The sequence below is a fragment of the Parambassis ranga genome, chromosome 16, assembly GCF_900634625.1.
Source record: "Parambassis ranga chromosome 16, fParRan2.1, whole genome shotgun sequence".
Lineage (NCBI taxonomy): Eukaryota > Metazoa > Chordata > Actinopteri > Ambassidae > Parambassis > Parambassis ranga.
This window is the reverse complement of record NC_041036.1, coordinates 11,815,790-11,833,695: the sequence shown is the minus strand read 5'-3', so window position 1 is coordinate 11,833,695 and position 17,906 is coordinate 11,815,790. Positions and strand designations below refer to the sequence as shown.

The 17,906-nt window shown below is 41.2% G+C and overlaps 3 protein-coding genes across 4 annotated transcripts; 1 reads left to right on the top strand and 2 right to left on the bottom strand.

Annotated features, from left to right (window-relative positions):
- The first annotated feature begins 1,858 nt into the window (after positions 1 to 1,858).
- osgin2 (oxidative stress induced growth inhibitor family member 2) lies at positions 1,859 to 5,274 on the top strand. Of its 2 annotated transcripts, XM_028426311.1 has the most exons (7): positions 1,859 to 1,947; positions 2,036 to 2,172; positions 2,250 to 2,441; positions 2,527 to 2,618; positions 2,709 to 2,854; positions 2,900 to 3,370; positions 3,479 to 5,274. In XM_028426311.1, the coding sequence occupies exons 1-7, from the start codon at positions 1,881 to 1,883 to the stop codon at positions 3,886 to 3,888; spliced, it is 1,515 nt and encodes a 504-aa protein (XP_028282112.1). In that variant the 5' UTR covers positions 1,859 to 1,880; the 3' UTR covers positions 3,889 to 5,274. The 2 variants fall into 2 exon arrangements, with proteins under 2 accessions (XP_028282112.1, XP_028282111.1); XM_028426310.1 differs by having other exon boundaries at positions 2,709 to 5,274.
- On the bottom strand, positions 5,240 to 13,491 carry nbn (nibrin). Its single transcript, XM_028426308.1, has 17 exons — positions 13,377 to 13,491; positions 12,657 to 12,778; positions 11,746 to 11,867; positions 11,477 to 11,636; positions 11,277 to 11,380; positions 11,075 to 11,192; positions 10,278 to 10,468; positions 10,079 to 10,179; positions 9,857 to 9,989; positions 9,567 to 9,775; positions 9,306 to 9,459; positions 8,345 to 8,990; positions 8,149 to 8,238; positions 7,826 to 7,963; positions 7,595 to 7,705; positions 7,469 to 7,518; positions 5,240 to 6,579 (listed from the first exon to the last, which is right to left on the bottom strand). The coding sequence occupies exons 1-17, from the start codon at positions 13,405 to 13,407 to the stop codon at positions 6,546 to 6,548; spliced, it is 2,514 nt and encodes an 837-aa protein (XP_028282109.1). The 5' UTR covers positions 13,408 to 13,491; the 3' UTR covers positions 5,240 to 6,545.
- A 610-nt stretch (positions 13,492 to 14,101) lies between these two features.
- LOC114449025 (prostate-associated microseminoprotein-like) lies at positions 14,102 to 14,730 on the bottom strand. The gene is made up of 3 exons (XM_028426334.1): positions 14,625 to 14,730; positions 14,346 to 14,454; positions 14,102 to 14,276 (listed from the first exon to the last, which is right to left on the bottom strand). Exons 1-3 carry the CDS (start codon positions 14,728 to 14,730, stop codon positions 14,102 to 14,104), a joined length of 390 nt encoding a protein of 129 aa, XP_028282135.1.
- Positions 14,731 to 17,906: the final 3,176 nt, after the last annotated feature.

The window sequence follows — 17,906 nt, the reverse complement described above, 5'->3', positions numbered from 1 at the left end:
ACCAAACGCGTGGAAAAACGCAGCAAGAATTAAGCTTTGCAAATGAAAGACAAAAGGACTGGTTCACTGTTTACATGTATTCGTTGTAAATATAAAACTGTATATAAGACTAAAAGTTGAACACAAAGTTACTCCATCATGTTCCATCATGTTCTAGAAAAGCATGGTCCCCCACCACATGCTGTAAAAGGCACACATGTAGGCGCATGATAACTGTGCAAAATGAAACAAAGTGAAGCCAACACACACATTAGGATCAGGCATTTCTATTAATATCACAGATTTTGCTGAAGATGTACTGAGTGTTTTACACTGAATTTAAAACACAGCAGGTGGTGAAGGCAGGTTTGCACTGATCTCAAAATGTCTGAAACTGTAAAAACAGCACATGATGCAAACACCACTGTTGTTGCATCACACTGTGTTAACACCTGTCAAAGACTCTGCTGCAAATGACACTGATGTTACAGACTTTTTCATGTTCAGGGCCTGGACCTCCTTCTAATGCTACATACAGCTGTCTGACTGTGTCTGTTTATTTGAAGCTAGTGTAGAGTAAGTGAACTATGGAGTCAAAGATCAGCTTCCTGTTCAGTCAGGCTGTTATTTTGCATTTGTTTACCTGTTGTAGGCTACATGCCATCAGCAGGAAAAACACTGCCAACATATACAATCTACATCAGTGTGTCTGCAACTAGGAATCCAATCAAAAGTTGTTATGACAGAAAAAACTATGTGATTGTAAACACTGTGTGTGTTGTCACATTATTCAGTGGTGTTGAAGTGCTAGTCTGTGTGGCATTCTCCAAACAGGGCCAGGCAATGTGTGGAATCCCATTGCTTTTACTGAAAAGGGTAAACAAGCTGACCGGCTGGCCTACAGACACAGGTCAGACGGGGGGGAGGGAGGAGTGCAGAGAGGGGTGCACTGTGGTGGCAGCAGGGGGACATGGCAGCTTTAGGGGAAACTAGCCAGACTATTGGGGAGTAAGACAAAAGCAACACGAGCAGTGTTTTGGTTGGTATGAAAGTGGGGCAGGTGGGCACTGTTTGCTGTAGTTGGTAATGTTTTGGTGGGAGAGCCTCTGAGTGTGTGTGTTGGTGGAAGTGAGAGGAGCAGGAGTTGTGATGGTTTGATCTGTCAGCATGCCAGGACCACATTCTCATCCTGCTCCTGTTGAAAGAGGCGGCAAAGACATAAACAGGCCCAGTGGGATTAGGGCCCACTCGGAGGAGTGATCAGGGGGGATTTGCTTCCCGGCGGGCACACAATGGCACTATGGCGTAACGCACAAACACACACTACACATGCTCCACGGCAACATTTCACAACAGACCCAGGCCTACATAAATCTGATTAGAACTCCCTTTTGTTTGGGAAGCGGCGCTGGGGTTAACAGACGCTAGTCTCACTGCGGGCCATGTGTGAGCGGACAGGGGGTGTGTGCACACTGGTGCGATGGCAATTAGAAAAGCTGGGGGTCACGTTGTGTTGTGGCGGGGTGTTTCCACGTGTGTGAAGTCCCAGACAGACAGGGAGGGTCATGGCTGTGTGTGGAAGCACAATAACAGGATGAATAAAGTTTTTTTTCTCCCTCAGTGTGTGTGTGACTGAGTCAGCTGATGATGGTGGATGGAGACAGGATCTAAGCTAACATGAGACAACAACAACATTGGCAGACACAAAGACAGTAAGCCGGTTTGAACCTGTTCAAATAATCTGACCCAGAAACATGAAAACAGTGGAGGGACAAAGCCCAAACGAGGCTCTGCTTTTAGGGAAATATTGAACGGGCAGCTGTAGAAATGTCTGGAACTTTCCTCACATTTCGATTATTCTTTGCCCCTCCTCAGTGCCGACTCTGGCCCAGGCTGCAGCCATGCCTCTTCTGGAAGAGACCACTCTGCCCCATGAGCACCCACCTACTCTCCCCGTGGTTATCATCGGTAAACTTTTTCCACATGTCCCCCCCACACAGAGTTTTCACTTGTTTTAAATTTCAACCTAACATGTGATCCTTTTCATCTTTTCTAGGCAATGGGCCATCAGGTATTTGTCTGTCCTATCTGCTGAGTGGATACAAGCCCTACTTAGACACAACAACTGTCCATCCAAATCCAATATTATACAGAAAGCTGCAGGAGACAAAGCACATTCCCATCACCGAACAGGTAAAAACACATGCAAAGTTCTTCTTTTGAACACAATCATATTAAGGTGAGTGAACACAGGGATTGTTTTCTTGCAGGATCTGGAATATTTGAGTGAAGGTCTTGAGGGGAGGTCAAGGAATCCTGTGGCTGTGCTTTTTGATACATTGCTGCACCCCAATGCTGATTTTGGCTATGAGTTCCCTCCGGTCCTTCAGTGGAGGAGGGACAAGCAGCAACACATACCACATCTAGTTCTGGGGAGGGCAACACCTGGGGGTGCTTGGCATGTAAGCCTTTATGCTATACCTTTATGACTGTCCACATCTATGAAGTGTTTTCATTTGCTTGACTCTGCCTCCCATGTCTTCCCAGGCAATGGAAGGCTCCATGCTGACCATCAGTCTGGGAATCTGGCTGGAGCTTCCTGGGGTCAACTACAGAGACCTGACCAACGGTAAACGCAGGTAAAGAGAGACGACGAGGCTGACACTGCTCGAGTCTGAGTTTATTTCTGTGCCACTTTTCTGTGCCCTTATCACCTCTTTCTTCTGTAGGGATATGACAAACGACAGGGCCACCCCAGAGGAGATCTCATCCTATTACCGTAACTATGTGAAGCTAAAGGGTCTCCAAAAGAATTTTGTTGACAACACCTACGTGACCTCTGTCCAGAAACTCTGCCGGGGCCACGAGGGGGAAGGTCATGAAAATGGGCACTGCGATCAAGGTGATGGAGGGGTGGGAGATGGTGGAAATGAGGGCTTTGAGGGAAATGGAGTAGAGTGTGTAAACAGCGGAGGAGGAGGGGGAGCTCTCTGGGAAGTAAGGGGATACCAGCAGGTGCAGAACGATACTCATGTCCCCTTCTCTTTGTTTGCTGAGAATGTAGTCCTGGCCACCGGTGTGTCCGATTCACCTGTCCGTTTAGGTGTTGAGGGGGAGGATCTACCATTTGTGTGTCACAGCATCTCAGACCTGGGCTTGGCCATAAGCAGGAGACAACTGGATATAAACTCTGATCCGATTCTAATCGTAGGTGCTGGTTTGAGCGCTGCTGACGCAGTCCTGAGTGCTTCACAGAGCAACATTAGAGTGCTGCATGTTTTTCGTAAGAGTGTAGATGACCCAGACCTCATCTTTAAGCAGCTTCCCAAGACCCTGTATCCAGAGTACCACAAAGTTTACAACATGATGTGCTCTCAGACCTACACAAATGTGGCACCCTCTGCTGCTCCCAACAGACCCCAGGCCGTTAGCATTGCCTCTTCAGTTTGTGCCAAAATGTGCCCAAAGCCCCAGCTTGCTACAGGTAACGTGGCTGGTAATGTCACCCTGTTTCCTGACTACACCAGTTTCCCTGAACACTGCGTGGTGTCCTTCCAGCCAGATATGAAGTGCTTGCTCCAGGGAAACAACTCCCTCAAAGCTTTCAAGATCTCCATGGCCCTGGTACTTATCGGGACCACCCCAAACTTGTTTTTTCTGAAGGGTCAGGGCCAGTACCTGGGTCTGGATCCAACAAGACCCATCTCCTGCAAGCAAAATCCCATTGACATCCACCCCTACACTTTTGAGTGTACCAAGGAGCCAGGTCTGTTTGCCATGGGCCCGCTGGTGGGAGACAACTTTGTTCGCTTCTTGAAGGGTGGCGCCTTAGGCATCGCCTCCTGTCTGCTGAAGAGACTCAAGAAGAAAGGCAAGCTCATCAGCAACAGCGGGAATAACTTCATTTGAAAATGTGCTGGAGAAACGAGCCTTACGCGACGATCTTAGGGCGCAACTTCAAACCCAACTGTTGTGAAACTTGGGAGTTTCAATGTTTTCATCATTAATGCAGTGTTTTCTCATCCAAGCTAAGGCAACTGTTACAACCTTCTGAGACCAAAAAGACAATGGATGTACACTAATTCGTTTCTAAAGAAACAAAAGAGCTTTCAAGAGTCTTGTCTGACTTCATATGAAGTCCACATAAGTCCAAGTTATCATGTGCCAATGTTTTCTAGGCAATCTGTAACCTCATAACTGAACGGGACCTTATTTTCATCAGGGTTATTTTTTCATTCACCGTGTGTCTTCAATCCATCTACTTACCACACTGAACTCGCTGTCATATAATGCTTTAAGTCTACTTTAACTTTGCCTTTAAGAGAGGGAACACTCAATAAAAGCCACAACTCCCATTTCATTCCATTAAATTCAATGCAAGTGTGGTCTCACTTAGAAAAACTCCACGAGAGGGGTTTGACTTCAGGGTTTTTTCTGCACCAAGGACCCCCTAAAAACGGTTTAAGACAGGGCCAAAGGAAGCCAAAACAACAAGCTGGAAAAAATACTATAAGTTCCCATACAGTGTAGGGGTTTCATCACAAAGGCCCATAGTGAGTCAGGAAAAGCCCTGCACAATCTCATAAACTGTGACCTTAATGGCCAATAAGTCAAAATATATCTGATTATTGAGCCTTTTTTTGGTTTTAACATCAGAAGATTCTTCTTTTAGCTGCTATTGTAGGTAGTTGGAGCCATAAATAAACCTGACCTGCTTCGCTGATACTGAAAGGCCTTCTATGCAAAACACTTGGCTCCGAATGATTTCTCTCTCTCTCTCTCTCACATACACACACACTTCTAATTTTACTGCTTCGGTTCAAATATCCAGACATTTTAGATTTTATTTACCGTACATTTATTTTCATGAGAAGCGTGAAAGTCTTGATGCACGTTGTGATTTCCCAGAATTTCCCAGAAAACCTGAACTTTTCATCTGAAACACAGAAACTCTCTACCGCTTTAAATTTAGACAAAGTAAACTTGAAAGTTGAAAACAGTGGAAAAATAAGAACTTTTGCTGTTTAATTTCGGATTACATAAATACTGGAGTCTGGAGATAAAGTCCTTCACCACTTGCTGTGTGATGTGGGACATTTATCTTGATGTAGACAAGACAGATGACAGATGTTTAGGCACATATTTAGGCTGAAACTGTGCCACTTCTTCTTAGTTGTATCTTTTACACATTAATAATAATCTTTGTAGAAGTGTAATAGTAGTTTCTTAATGTTAAACATCATACACAACTTCTCAGTTCTTACTTTGACCACAGCGGATTTATTTTCACATCAAACAGCCACTACAATAGAAAATATTATAACGTGTGACGGTAGCAATCTATTTACCCTTACTATTATTAATATTTTTTCTTTTCTTTCAGTCATTACGGTACTGTCTCCTAAAATGTGATATGCAGAATCTCTTTCCGTGTGTCGCTCACACACAGCTCATGCTTTGTTTACTGTGATGTGACATTTTGATTCTTGTGTAGGGGAATTCTTCTTCTTTTACCCTCCTTCAGTACAATATGAGTCAGTGTTGGGGGTAATGTGTGACTTAATAACATATTATGTAGTAATATTACTTTTTCTAAATTAGTTCAACACATGAATTGTTTAGATTTTGGTAATAGTCAACTAGAGAAGATGTTACTTATGTTTGGCTGAATTATACCTTATTGCTTTTTATTACTGACTTCTGAATACATATTGTTTTGAATATATGCATGCAGGCATGACCCACTGCCTAGCAGCAGACAGGAAAGTACTAAGAGGATGGATGTGAGAAAGGTTTGTGGACTGATAAAAACCCAAGGCTGTTGCAGGTGAGACGTACCTGTCCACTGCTATAAAGCACAATGCTTTTTTTATTTTTCTATTTTGTGTCTATACACTTAACAGATTAGTGCAGGTGTGTAAGATTGCAAAGCCTTCAAGTAATAAGCTAAATATTCTTATTGAAAGATAGAAAATTTGTGTTTTATGGCCAGTCTACAGCCAATGAAAATAAGAGTTTTATTTCAAGCTGAATGCTGAGTTAACTCTTCGTGGGCTTAGCTGTCTGCAGAGAAAGGCCAAATGAAGTTTGGCATGACAACTAATTATATGAACATTTTCCGATCTGGTTAAAGTGCCTGAAGAGTGAGCTCACTGGAGATTGCTTGAGAAATCATTACACTTGAATCCCAGTCTGAAGTTTCAAGGTCTGCTATAAACCAGGGAGAACATTGGGTCTTAACTTCACTTGGACGGATCAGCTGCTTTAAGCATGCAGAGTTTTAAAACTCTCTTGTATGACTGCAGAGTTTTTAATGTTTTGTATGCCATATTTTTTATTACAGATAATAAAAAGTTTAAGCAAAAATCTGAACAGTTTCTTACATTGTTTGCTGTCAGTGACGTAATTAGAACGTGACTACATTCATAAACAGGAAGAACAACAATACAAAACAAATAAAACTAAATCAGCAACATGAAATTATGGAGTCTATAAAGCACTGCTGGGAGTTGCATATATGTCCTGTGCCTCTGAAATGATTCCCTTGGGGAAGATATGAAGGCATTTCATCTTCTCTTGGATAGTTTGGTGGGGTTGTACCTAAAGAGACACACACACACACACACACATAAGAGTGTATCATCTCTCCATGTCAGAATGGGCTTTTAACATTCCTCATGGATCACTCCTCAGTGTCCTCAGAGGCATTTTGAACAAACAATAAAAACAGCCCAAATTAAGCGCTGTAAAACAGACAGTGTTTGAACAGCTTAAAGCAAACAAGCTTCCTATAAACCGCGTCTGGAAACTTCGTGTAGACCTATCAAAAAAATACCGGATTGTTTTCTCAGCAGCCGACTCTGTTCCCCAGCTACGCATGACTGACTGGGCATGACTCAGTGATCAAACAGCTCAGTCTTGACACACACACAAAATCAATCTCAGACTGTCTCTTTTCTGCTTAGTCAAAGAAAACAGCACCAACCTACATCACCCGTTACCCTGACAACCACCGTGACGAAAGAAGTGCTAGGGCCTGATTGGTTCAACAGAAGCGACAATGGCCCCATATCCATAGTTCTCAGTTAATTATGTAGTGTGCACCTGCTTATAATAACTACGGCTACACAGGCAGAATCAATAAGAGCACATCAAGGATTCTACTCAAATGAGAGAGCATGTGAAGATGAACAGGAGAAGCTTTTTCTGGCTTTTAATGGGATCTATACTCCTAAAAGATACAAATGGAATATTTAACATGGCAATAACTAGGTTTTCTTTTGGACTATACTAGACCTTTGGAGTTTTTAAGAAATAAGTGACAGTAAAAATGTTGATGAAAGGGCTGAAGAGGCAACAGGACTTGTAGGGCTACAGTCTCTTTTTTCTTTGCGTAATCTTTAGAGGTTGACTTATTTTATGAACCTCAGACAGAGTCTTTATCTGAGTATTATTGCAGATGAATAACACACAAGAGGAGATTTCTCACCTGAAGAGGTCATCGCCTGCGGTCTCGTCCCGTTTGTTCTGGCGCTCCTCCTGAAACACAAAATACATTAAAATGCAAATCCAACATTAAAGACAACTGATGAACAAATAAGTGAGCCTACAGTACCTCAGCTGCATCTTTCAGCCATTCATCAAGATCAGAGTTCTTGCCCCTGTTGTGGACCAGCAGATCAGATCCTCTGATGACGTGCTGGAGGCTCTCTGTACCTGGCTGGCTCTGTCGCATACAAACACGGAAATGACACACAAACATTTACATTACCATTTTCTGTCTGTAATAAGACTTTGAGTTAGTCATCAGTACTGATCTCACAGGCGTGTGGCACTGCAGTCTGACCTTGTGGAATTTTTTGAAATTCTTTGTGAAGCCGTTCTGCATCGGCTGAGGTTTGGTTTTGGGAGGAGCCCTCACAGTGAGGGATCTGAACTCTACCACCAACAGCTTCTTTGGAAGATCTTCATCAACCTTTGACTCCTGCAGAGCAAACCAAAAGCGTAGATTGTCACTACATGGTTTAAACTGCAATGATCTAAGTACTGTGGCCTACAAAAGCACAAATAAAGAGGAAAATCCTACATGTAGGCAATGTAGTGAGAAAACAGAGCTTGTTCAATGTAAAGACATGGGACAAGCTGAAGAGTAAACGAAGTTCCACTAACCTCAACCTCCTGTTTGATTACAACAGGTTTCAGTGGGGTGTTAGTTTCTTCTTTAATGTGGCGAAGATCCACACTAAGTAGTTCTAAATCCTGCACAAAGAGAAAAATATGAAAACTGATCAATAGTATTGATGCAGACAATCGAGTGAAGCCGTCATGTATGTTTAGATTCAGCATGAATGAGAGAATACTTTACCTCAACATAGGACTTCTTATCCTCTTCCAAAGGCAAAGTGCTTTTACTTGTGCTGGCTGCTGAAAATTCTGATGGTTTGCTGGACTCATGTTTACTTGTCATGGAATCCTTTGGATGAAGCTGCTCTATTTTACCAGAGGTTATACGCCGTTCAGACTGCCAGCTGTGGTTCTGAAGGAGATTCGAGTTTTTCTCCACCTCTGGCTTTTCTTCAGTTGATTCCTTTTCATCCAGGCGAACCCTTTGTCTCTTACTTGAAGAGGCCTTCACAGGAGTTAAAACCTGTTTTGGTTTTGTTGAACTCTGCACTGTTGGCTGCCCTTTCTGACAACTGAAGACTCCCTCATCATCCATATCATCCATGTCCAGAGACATGATCGACTCAAGTTCCTCTATCTCTATGTCTTCTTCCATCTCCTTCCTTTTCCTGCTGTGCTGTTCCTCTGAGACCACCTGAGAACGTCCTGTAAACAAATCTGTGGCTGTGCCTTGGGTGCTCTGTGACACAAACCTAGAACTTCTGTTAGGAGGTGAGGGCATTTCCTCCGATCTGGCTGGCGTGTGTGGTGGCTGCACGGTGATGCATGATTCCAGTATAGGACGCTTTGGCTCTGACATGACAGCCAAGGGCTCATCTTCCAAAGGCCTTGATGACAGGAAGGAACAGAGACCAAGGGGTAAAGTTTATCCCAAAATATGCTTTTTAATTAAATCTATCTGTTTTTCTCTTTTAGTAATTTGTTAACAGTACAAAACAACCCTAACACATGCCATTCACTTTGCATTGCTTTGTTTTAATATTTACTAGAATATCAAATAACTCAATGAGTAAATATCTACATGTATTTTAAACTTCTTAGTCTGTTTTACTGTCACCAAGTGAGAGAATGTTTCATGATATCACTAGGTAATGCAGTTGACAATTAGACATTGACAAAAACACTGGGATTGCCCTGTTTACCTTTTCTTGTTGACTGGCTGAAAGAAGGTAGTCAGAGTCGACTGTTTCTGTGGGGAGACTTGTGTAGATGTTTTAGATTTCTGAGGTGACTGCTTATAAAAGGATGTCTTCATGCCAACATTGGTCTTAGATGTTGATGGCTGAGATGTTATGCCTAAAACAGCAAAAACAAGTACAATGTCACACATCCCTAAACATTTAATCAGAGCAACAATGATGCATAAAGCTGGCTCTGGACAGTGTATCTGTTCATGTGGCTACCTGCTAGTTTGGAGGCAGGTTTCTTCCTCTGTGAGTCAGTGTTCTCTGCAGCACTGTATGATGAGTTCATCGTATCAGCCACAATGCACTGAGTGGCTGCCTTCGGAGCTGTGAGTTTGGAACCACGGAGCTCACTGCTATTTTGAATTTGCTTCTTTTCTGGAGTTTCACCTACAGCCGGCACTGCTGTTACCTCAGATAGCTTTATCCTGATGAAACAGGAGACATTACACATTTAGACCGGGCACACAGTTTGAACAGCTTTACTGCATGGGACTGTGGGTCTGTACCCTTGTGATGGCTCTGTGTTAACTACATAAGCTGTGATGTTCTGAGATGCTGCAGGTAACACAGTCTCATCCACAGCCATGTTCTGTGACAGTGATGCACTGGGGAGTCTAGGTTGTATTTGAGGTGAAGGACCTAAAACACAAACATCAACAAATCAGAAAAAAAGACTGATGAAAGAAAAACAACCAAATTGTTTAGTGCTTCTCTGCCCGGTCACCCACCTGAGTATAGACCTGAACAGGATGGATTGCAGTACTTGTCGCTGGAAGCATAGATGGCAGCAAAACCAATTTCGGACTCAGTGATGACTCGAAGGCCACTTCTGCGTCAAAATTACAGTAAAACACATCATACTCACATCACCCCTTCACCTCAACGTTTAAAATTCCTAAAAAGCCATCTCTGCTTTGTGCTTTGAACCTTTCAACGATGCTCTTTGCAGAGCTGGCCCACTCTGTGGTAGAGGAAGCAAGCAGAACTTGGGAGCTGCCTGTTGTAACATCTACCAGGCAGCTCTGTGGAGACTCCAGCAGGTCTCGGGGCAGGGAGCCCACTTCCAGCAGCTGACTCCTGCCTCCCCCAAAACTCACTGCTGCACTCAGGCGCTTCATCTGTAACCAACCCAGGAGACAATCACATACAGGGGAGGGTGCAGGGAGGGCTTAATCCCATTTATTACACAACTACTCATCAAAATACTCATAAACATAGAGGTTTTATATTTATCCATACATGATTTATAGCAGTGGCAAGGTTGAACTTAAGAATTTCTACTGTAAAAAAGATTTACTTCAACATGCATTACTCCATTCCTGTAGCTTGTGATGAACATTAGTCACTTCCTGTGAATTATTACAAACTAAATATCTCTACAAGTAATTTGGAAACTAACAGATTCTGAACTGTAAAGGGGATCAGTAGCTACAGCTCTTCCACAAAACAGCCTCGCCACTTGAAGCACCGACTGTCCCAGAGGCTGCCGACTGCCTGGCAACTGAGAAGTAGCTGATAAACAGGAAGCTCACAGGACCATGTAACTTACACTGTAAGGAGCAGGGCAATGGGCCATTTTATTAGCTACAAATGCTTTTCCCTCTAAATTGTTATCGTTAACTGGATAACTGGACAAATACTTAACCTGCTCTCTGAAACTAGCACCTGAAAATAGGACAGTTCTCAGAACTATATTTTAGTATCACAAAAAACAAGTAACAAACCTGTTTGGCAGTGAGGAAGATGAAGGTCTTTCCAGTGAAAAGTTGTTGGCGAACTGCAACTGTTCCAAGGTTAACATCCTCTTTACTCAAAATGGGTTCATCAATCTCAGGGATGAAACTTAACAACAAAAGAGTACAGAGAAATATAACAAGGGAAATACAGATTATAGATTTGTATCTATATTATAGATTTTGTTATTACCTCTCAACTTTGGGTAGCAGTAATCTCTGCTGTACAGCATTGTTGAGTTCTGAGAAAAACTCCGGCTTCACAATGGGACGACAACACAGTAAGGCCGAAATTGTCTAATTAAAGCAGAACAATTGCAAGTTACAAGATTCATACAGATGACCAGAGACATCACATGTTCTAATGAGTATAGAAACTCTGCTTCTCCTGACCTTGATGTTGACTTTAATAGAAGGTGTGGTGAGGTGGGTGCAGTCCTTGGTCCACATGTTGACTAGTTTCCCCCCCATAGCCGACAAGGCCCGAGAGAGGGAGGTCTTACTCTCACTGTCTAAACACGATGAACATACGATGAAGCTCTGCTGATCCACGCTGTTAAGAAGACACATAACATAACATAATGGTATTTTGTTATTATTTATTTCATTTAAAAAGCATGTTTCTGAGTTGTAAACAGAACCAAGCAGATCTTGTTACAAACCTGAATTTGCTTTGAAAAATCCCAAAAGTAACATTGTCCCCTGACTTCAGGTTCAGCGGCACTGTTAGACGCTCATTGTTCACAAATGTGCCATACTTAGAGGTGTCCTTTAGAGTCAAGGTCTGAAAACAAAATATAAGCAAACCTTGAAATGCATTAATCTAACAAACCCTCCTACATCTTTGTGTTTAATAATGCATATGTTGACAAGAAAACCTATCCTTAAAATGAATCTTATTACGGAAATGTTTGACAAGCCCAAAAACAAATCAATCAAACTAACAGGCTTAGAGCTAATGGAGAGGACTGCAGTCTTGTCTCTGTGCTAAAAATGGAGGCATTTGTCAAATGCAACAGTGCTATACCTGATACTGTAGAAGATTTGTAAAATTTATAAAATCCTATCAATACAGCTGAGCAATGTTACACATGAAGTGGTGAGAATCTAATAGCTTTATTGGTTGGTTCATTTTCATCTAGGGCTTAGGCAACAGCACCACCTTCTGTGCCAAGGTGTTATGACATTCGTATTTTTTTATTTTATTTTGCATTACAGTATTACAAAGTGTGTTATGGTGGCTAACACAGGTGAAGATAGAGAAAAGACCCAACACATTAAGAACACATTTTAATTAATTTGAAAACACTGGAAATGCAACAAATATGAAATGTGATGCTAACAACAGAAACAGAAAGTGATTGCAACACAAGTAGTACAAACAACAAAGAAAACGTTTCCAGTTACCCTAGACAGTGAGATGGTTTTGGAAATTAGCTGAAATCTCTTAGTGTATTTTAAAATTATGATTAAATTGTTTAAGTATACCAAGAGGAATCTCTTGAATATTTTCAATCTGTGTAATAATTATTATATGTGACAGCTCTCTGTATTCTCTCCTCACTGTACCTACCTGGTCAGTAACAGTGAGGGAAGCATGTGCCCTGCTTATGGATTGGTCATCGGGAAGAAGTATGTCACAGTTCTTGCGGCCCACCACGTACTCCTTACTGGGTAGGAGATAGTGGGTGTTACCTGTTAGAGACAGATTAAGGTTGAGAACTCATAGCAGACAAACAAACATATTCTTTCACAACAATGTTGAAATAAACTCTTGATCAGCAGGATTTGTGCTATTGTAACGTTGTCTTCTGTTATCTAGTTTTACTGTGAACTCAAAACACTTCATGGAACTTCCTGGAAATAAAGAAGTACACCTGTTTCCTCTTTAACAGGTTTACGTCTTTATTTCCTATTTCCACTTTATTTATCTGATCACAAGATGCTGTTCACAAGATCCATATAATACATGATGGTCACAGTTAAGGGGAGAAAAGTATTTAGTGAACAGTTTAAGCTTATGTTACCTGATTTTTATTCCCTGTTATGTTCTCGGTAAAGTTGTGAGTGTTTCAACAACAAATGGCAGTTTTAGGCATCCTTAAAATGCACACTTAGCATAAAACAAAAACATTCATCACATCAACTAGCAGTAATAATAACACAGCTTGCGAACAGGCACTAGGGTTTTAGATAAGCTAACAAAGCTAACTACGTTTTTTACAATCAATAAGCTACTGTCACTAAATAAATAATACTAAATACAAATATCAGCCGTCACAGAATACATTACCTCCAGGGTGCAGAGGCGTTAATATCCACATGTTACTGCCGCTATTTGAAGCTTCTTCATCAGCTCAACCAAGTTTAACTATGCAGCGGACTGTGGTAGGCGCCGTGTTGTGACGTCATATTGCTGCGCCGCATTTGGAAGGAGCTACCTTTACACCCAGCCAAACTGTTTGTACATTTGTGAAGCATATTTCAGAAACTAGACTGATTTGAGACCTCCTTTACAGTTCATGGTGCTGATGTAGATCAAAATGTAAATAATAAAATATATGAGTAATGGATTCAAAATTAAATCACTCAAATTATGCATATTGGAAACCAAAACATGATAAAAACACATGCATATCCACATTCAGACTCTCAAAGACTTGTCAAAACTCCTGTTTTATTAGGTTTATTACATAATGATAAACAACAGGTAAATTCTGCTGGGCACCTGAATGATTACTATATATTATATATTTATTTATAAGTGTGATGATATAGTTCAACAACAACAAATATACCACATAGTATTTTTATTCATCATAAAACATGAACCAAAACCTCTCAGAAAGATCAACGTTACTTCAAACATTAACACTTAATTTTTAAAATGTAAACCCATGAATATAAACAGCAAGAAGATATGTTGCTATTGGCAGATGTTGCAAATGATTTTCTTTCTTAAATTAACCTTTACCTTTTTTTCATCTATTGCTATAATCTGTAAATAAATAGCTGAATTTAAAATAAGGGGTCATTGTCAGATTTCCATGGCTGACCTGCAGCCGTTCTCAGACGGCCTTGTCCCCACAGGCAGGGCAGTTTATGATTGACTCTCATCACTGCAACGCTGGTGCAAGAGTCAGGTTTACGGATTATTTCGCACCAGTCTGGGTAGTCCACAGGCTTAGCTCCACTGTGCACAGAGAAGAGTGTGAATGGTACAGTCAAGTGTTTTTGCACTGCACAGAAAAAACAAACTTACTGATCACAGCATCCAACTCCAAACGGCTCCATGCAGACACACTGGTAACAGTCACTGGTGATCCAGCTCTCTCCAATTCCATACACCTGACCCATGTGTTCACAGCTGCCTGAAGACAACGAACAACAGGAGCTGTGAAGACGCTCTATTCTTTATGTAAATGTGACATTTAATGGTGATGAAGATTCTCAGTCATCCAGGTCATTTGTGACCACTGAATGTGCATGAATATTTAAAAAGGCACACACGTTTCTAGAGACATGCACACCTATGTCTTACCTTTGGTGTTGAAGAAGCATTCCCCACTGTTATACACTGAGAAACATGGCACAGTGGCACTCAGGAACAGGAGTAAAGCTGAGAGGACTCCTGCTGTGTTTGCCATTTCTGCTGGTAAAAAAAAAACAGTGTAAAGGTACCAAGACAATAATGAGCTTACAGAAATCAGGTTGTTTTCTTACTTATTTCGATTTCTCCAAGAAAAATGTTCTGTTTCTAAATTGTATGTCAGGTCCTTCCTTGCTTTCATTCACCCTCCTGTTGTTCCCGTCCCTCCTCTTTTTGTCTGTGTCTCCTCCTCGGTTCCGCTCTTGAACTGGCTCACTCTGTCCCCGTGGTCTCAGATATTTATACTGCACCAGCACGTTTTTTTTATCTACGCACTCATTCTACTGTCTTTGTTGCCATTTGTCCACTTGTTAATTACATTTGTTCATCTGCACACACACACACATAGAACATGTAGACACACACACACACACTAATGAGCATTATTATTACAATGTTGGACGTTCCTTCTTCACGGACAGAGCCCCAGAGTATACAGTGTGCACTCTTTCAGATAACATTTGTCTCGGGGGGGTGCCATTTGACCCTAACAGTAGATCATGCTGGTGACACCCTGTGTAAGACAACCAGCCAGTGGCCTTTTGTCCAATGAAGGAGCTGCACAAACATGAACCTTTGACCTGCTGCTCAGTACGTAGTTTAGAAAAGGCCAGGTTTGTGTTTTTACTGTCTGATTTTACAGCACAGGTTCCAAGCAGAGATCCCGAAGATGATTTTCTTTCTCTTACAAATGACCAATTTTCAAACTCGCTGATGCATATCAGTTGCTTAATTCAATTTCATTTAATTAAATTATCATGCAAATAATAAGATAGAAAAATGATTCAGTGAACTTCAGTTGAATTTTCCTATATGAAGAAGTCTCTGTGTGTGTGCAGTGTGGGGTTTGTTTCAGTAAGAAAAGGCCATTTAGGGCTTCTAAATTTTATGTTTCGATGTTTTTCATCATTGTAATGTTTGAGTAAAACTCCTGGAGTCTTCTGATAATGTGCTCATATGCACACACACACACACACACACAAAAGTCAGAATTGTTTGGTTCTTCTAAGGAGAGATGCCCGGAGGCTGATCTTATCTCTCTGATTCTGTAAGCACACTGCTGCACCTCTGCAAACATGTTATGTTATGTTGCAGTGACTACGAGTAAAAGAAACGACATTTCCTTTTCTGAATAAGACACTTATCTGATCATTAGATTTAAAAATCCGTGACAACAGATCAGATAAACTACAAAGGCACACACAAGCTCCTGCTATGCTGCGCCCTCTAGTGCTGCAACTCTCCCACTCCAGATGTAATCACATAATTATGCAGATGTTTTCTGTGCACTCTGACATGTCTACCCAGCTTAACAAGTGCTGTTAGTTTTGTTTTTTTAAACAAAAAATGAGCCCTCACTTTACTGTCACTGTTTTTTTTTGTAGGTATGCACACTACAATGTCTCCTCCTATGCTTCCTTATTAAAAAGGGCTATTACAGCATACAATGCCCTTATAGTAATTTATTGACTGGGATGGAGACTGTTTCATTATTTAAATGTATGTATGTATTATTGTCATTTAGTTCACATGTGGGTCAGGCATGCATAGACAGTAATGAATCATTCCACTGAATATCGTATTATCAGACTTTATTTATATCCACCATGCCACAAAACATTATTAACCCATTCCTGAAGATAAAGAACATGTTTAAAGTCAAAGAACCAGAAGAAGAAAAAGTCTGACCTCTCCCAGATTCTGCTCTGCAACACTGATATCATAAACCTATATGGTGTTAGATACAACGCCTGTTTGCTTATGGAGCAGGATGTTGTGGCACATAGGTCCCATCGTAAGACTAAAGTGCTGTTTGAAGATTGCATACGGGTGTGTGTGTGTGTGTGTGTGTGTGTGTGTAAATGAAAGTGCAGGTGTACAAAGGAACGTGACATTCAGGGTTGCTTTTTTTATTGTAAAGATTAACACATTGTTTTTGTTCTGTTGATGTTAAAGTATATTACAAATATATATATATATATATATATATATATATATATATATATATATATATATATATATATTTATATATTAAGCCATTACAGTGCATTCAACAGTGACTGTAACTTTACCTGGTCATCTGGCCTCCTGAGTCCTCTTACAAAGGTAGAACAAGGCTGAGAAGTCAGTGCCAGACTCTGTAGGAATATGTCTGATATTTAGTTGACATGATAAAGCACAAGAACAACCGAATATCAAACATATCACACAGCCCCTGGCCAATCAGAGCAAGTCCTGGAGAAGCCTGTGGCAAAACAGAGACACAATGCAGTGAGAATAAAATGCCAAAGGAGTGACAGAAACCACACTATAAGTCAAAGTAACCAGGATTCCAACAACCTGTGCAGCTAGGATATGACACAGGAGCAGGAAGTCAGAAATGACACAGGGAGTCAGGGATCCTGTTTCATATCTCTGTTTGCGTCAGGTAACACAGTGGTTGACAGTAGACAATAGGAACAATTCAATTCAATTCAATTCAGTTTTATTTATATAGCGCATATTACAATCAGACATTGTCTCAAAGCGCTTCACAGGAACCCCCCTAAGAGCACTGTGGCAAGGAAAAACTCCCTTTAAGAGGAAGAAACCTTGAGCAGGACCCGTCGACTTAAGGGGGAACCAGTCCTGCAGGAGCCTACAGGAGAAGAGGGAGGCAAAATGCAAAGAAAATCTGTCTGACGTATACAACACACACCAAATATTGAAGATACTCACATGTTCCCTGCATCCAAAACAAGAATCACGGTTTCCTGTCAGTTAAATCTTAGATTAAAGAAGTGTTATAATAAAAACTCTGCTAATTCTGAGTGTGTGTGCAGTTAAAAAAAGTGACTAACTGTTAAATGTTTGTGAGGCTGTGAGCTCTTCCTCAGTTGGAACACATTTATATACACAACCCTGTGTGTTTGGGGGGGACCATCTACACCCATTAACAAACACACCCACTGCCCCATGTAATTAAAGGATATTGATTACCTTCTGTGGCCTGCAGCCTTTCCTCCCCACATTAGCCTGATCAATAGATGTGATGTTCACTCTACTGTGCTCACAACACACACACACACACTCGTCCAGAGTCAAATAACTTTCACATTTTGCCTGTAGGGAGGGCAAACGAGAAGCATGGCGGTCATTTCATGTGTGTGTTGTATCACTAATATTCACCATAAA

Coding starts and splice junctions, on each gene's coding strand:
- LOC114449025 (XM_028426334.1), bottom strand. CDS start 14,730: ATGGCAAACACAGCAGGAGTCCTCTCAGCTTTACTCCTGTTCCTGAGT. Junction 14,455..14,624: donor ATGCTTCTTCAACACCAAAG/GTAAGACATAGG, acceptor CGTTGTCTTCAG/GCAGCTGTGAACACATGGGT. Junction 14,277..14,345: donor GGAGTTGGATGCTGTGATCA/GTAAGTTTGTTT, acceptor CTCTGTGCACAG/TGGAGCTAAGCCTGTGGACT.
- osgin2 (XM_028426310.1), top strand. CDS start 1,881: ATGCCTCTTCTGGAAGAGACCACTCTGCCCCATGAGCACCCACCTACT. Junction 1,948..2,035: donor TCTCCCCGTGGTTATCATCG/GTAAACTTTTTC, acceptor CATCTTTTCTAG/GCAATGGGCCATCAGGTATT. Junction 2,173..2,249: donor ACATTCCCATCACCGAACAG/GTAAAAACACAT, acceptor GTTTTCTTGCAG/GATCTGGAATATTTGAGTGA.
- nbn (XM_028426308.1), bottom strand. CDS start 13,407: ATGTGGATATTAACGCCTCTGCACCCTGGAG. Junction 11,637..11,745: donor ATTTTTCAAAGCAAATTCAG/GTTTGTAACAAG, acceptor TCTTCTTAACAG/CGTGGATCAGCAGAGCTTCA. Junction 10,469..11,074: donor TCTTCCTCACTGCCAAACAG/GTTTGTTACTTG, acceptor GGTTGGTTACAG/ATGAAGCGCCTGAGTGCAGC.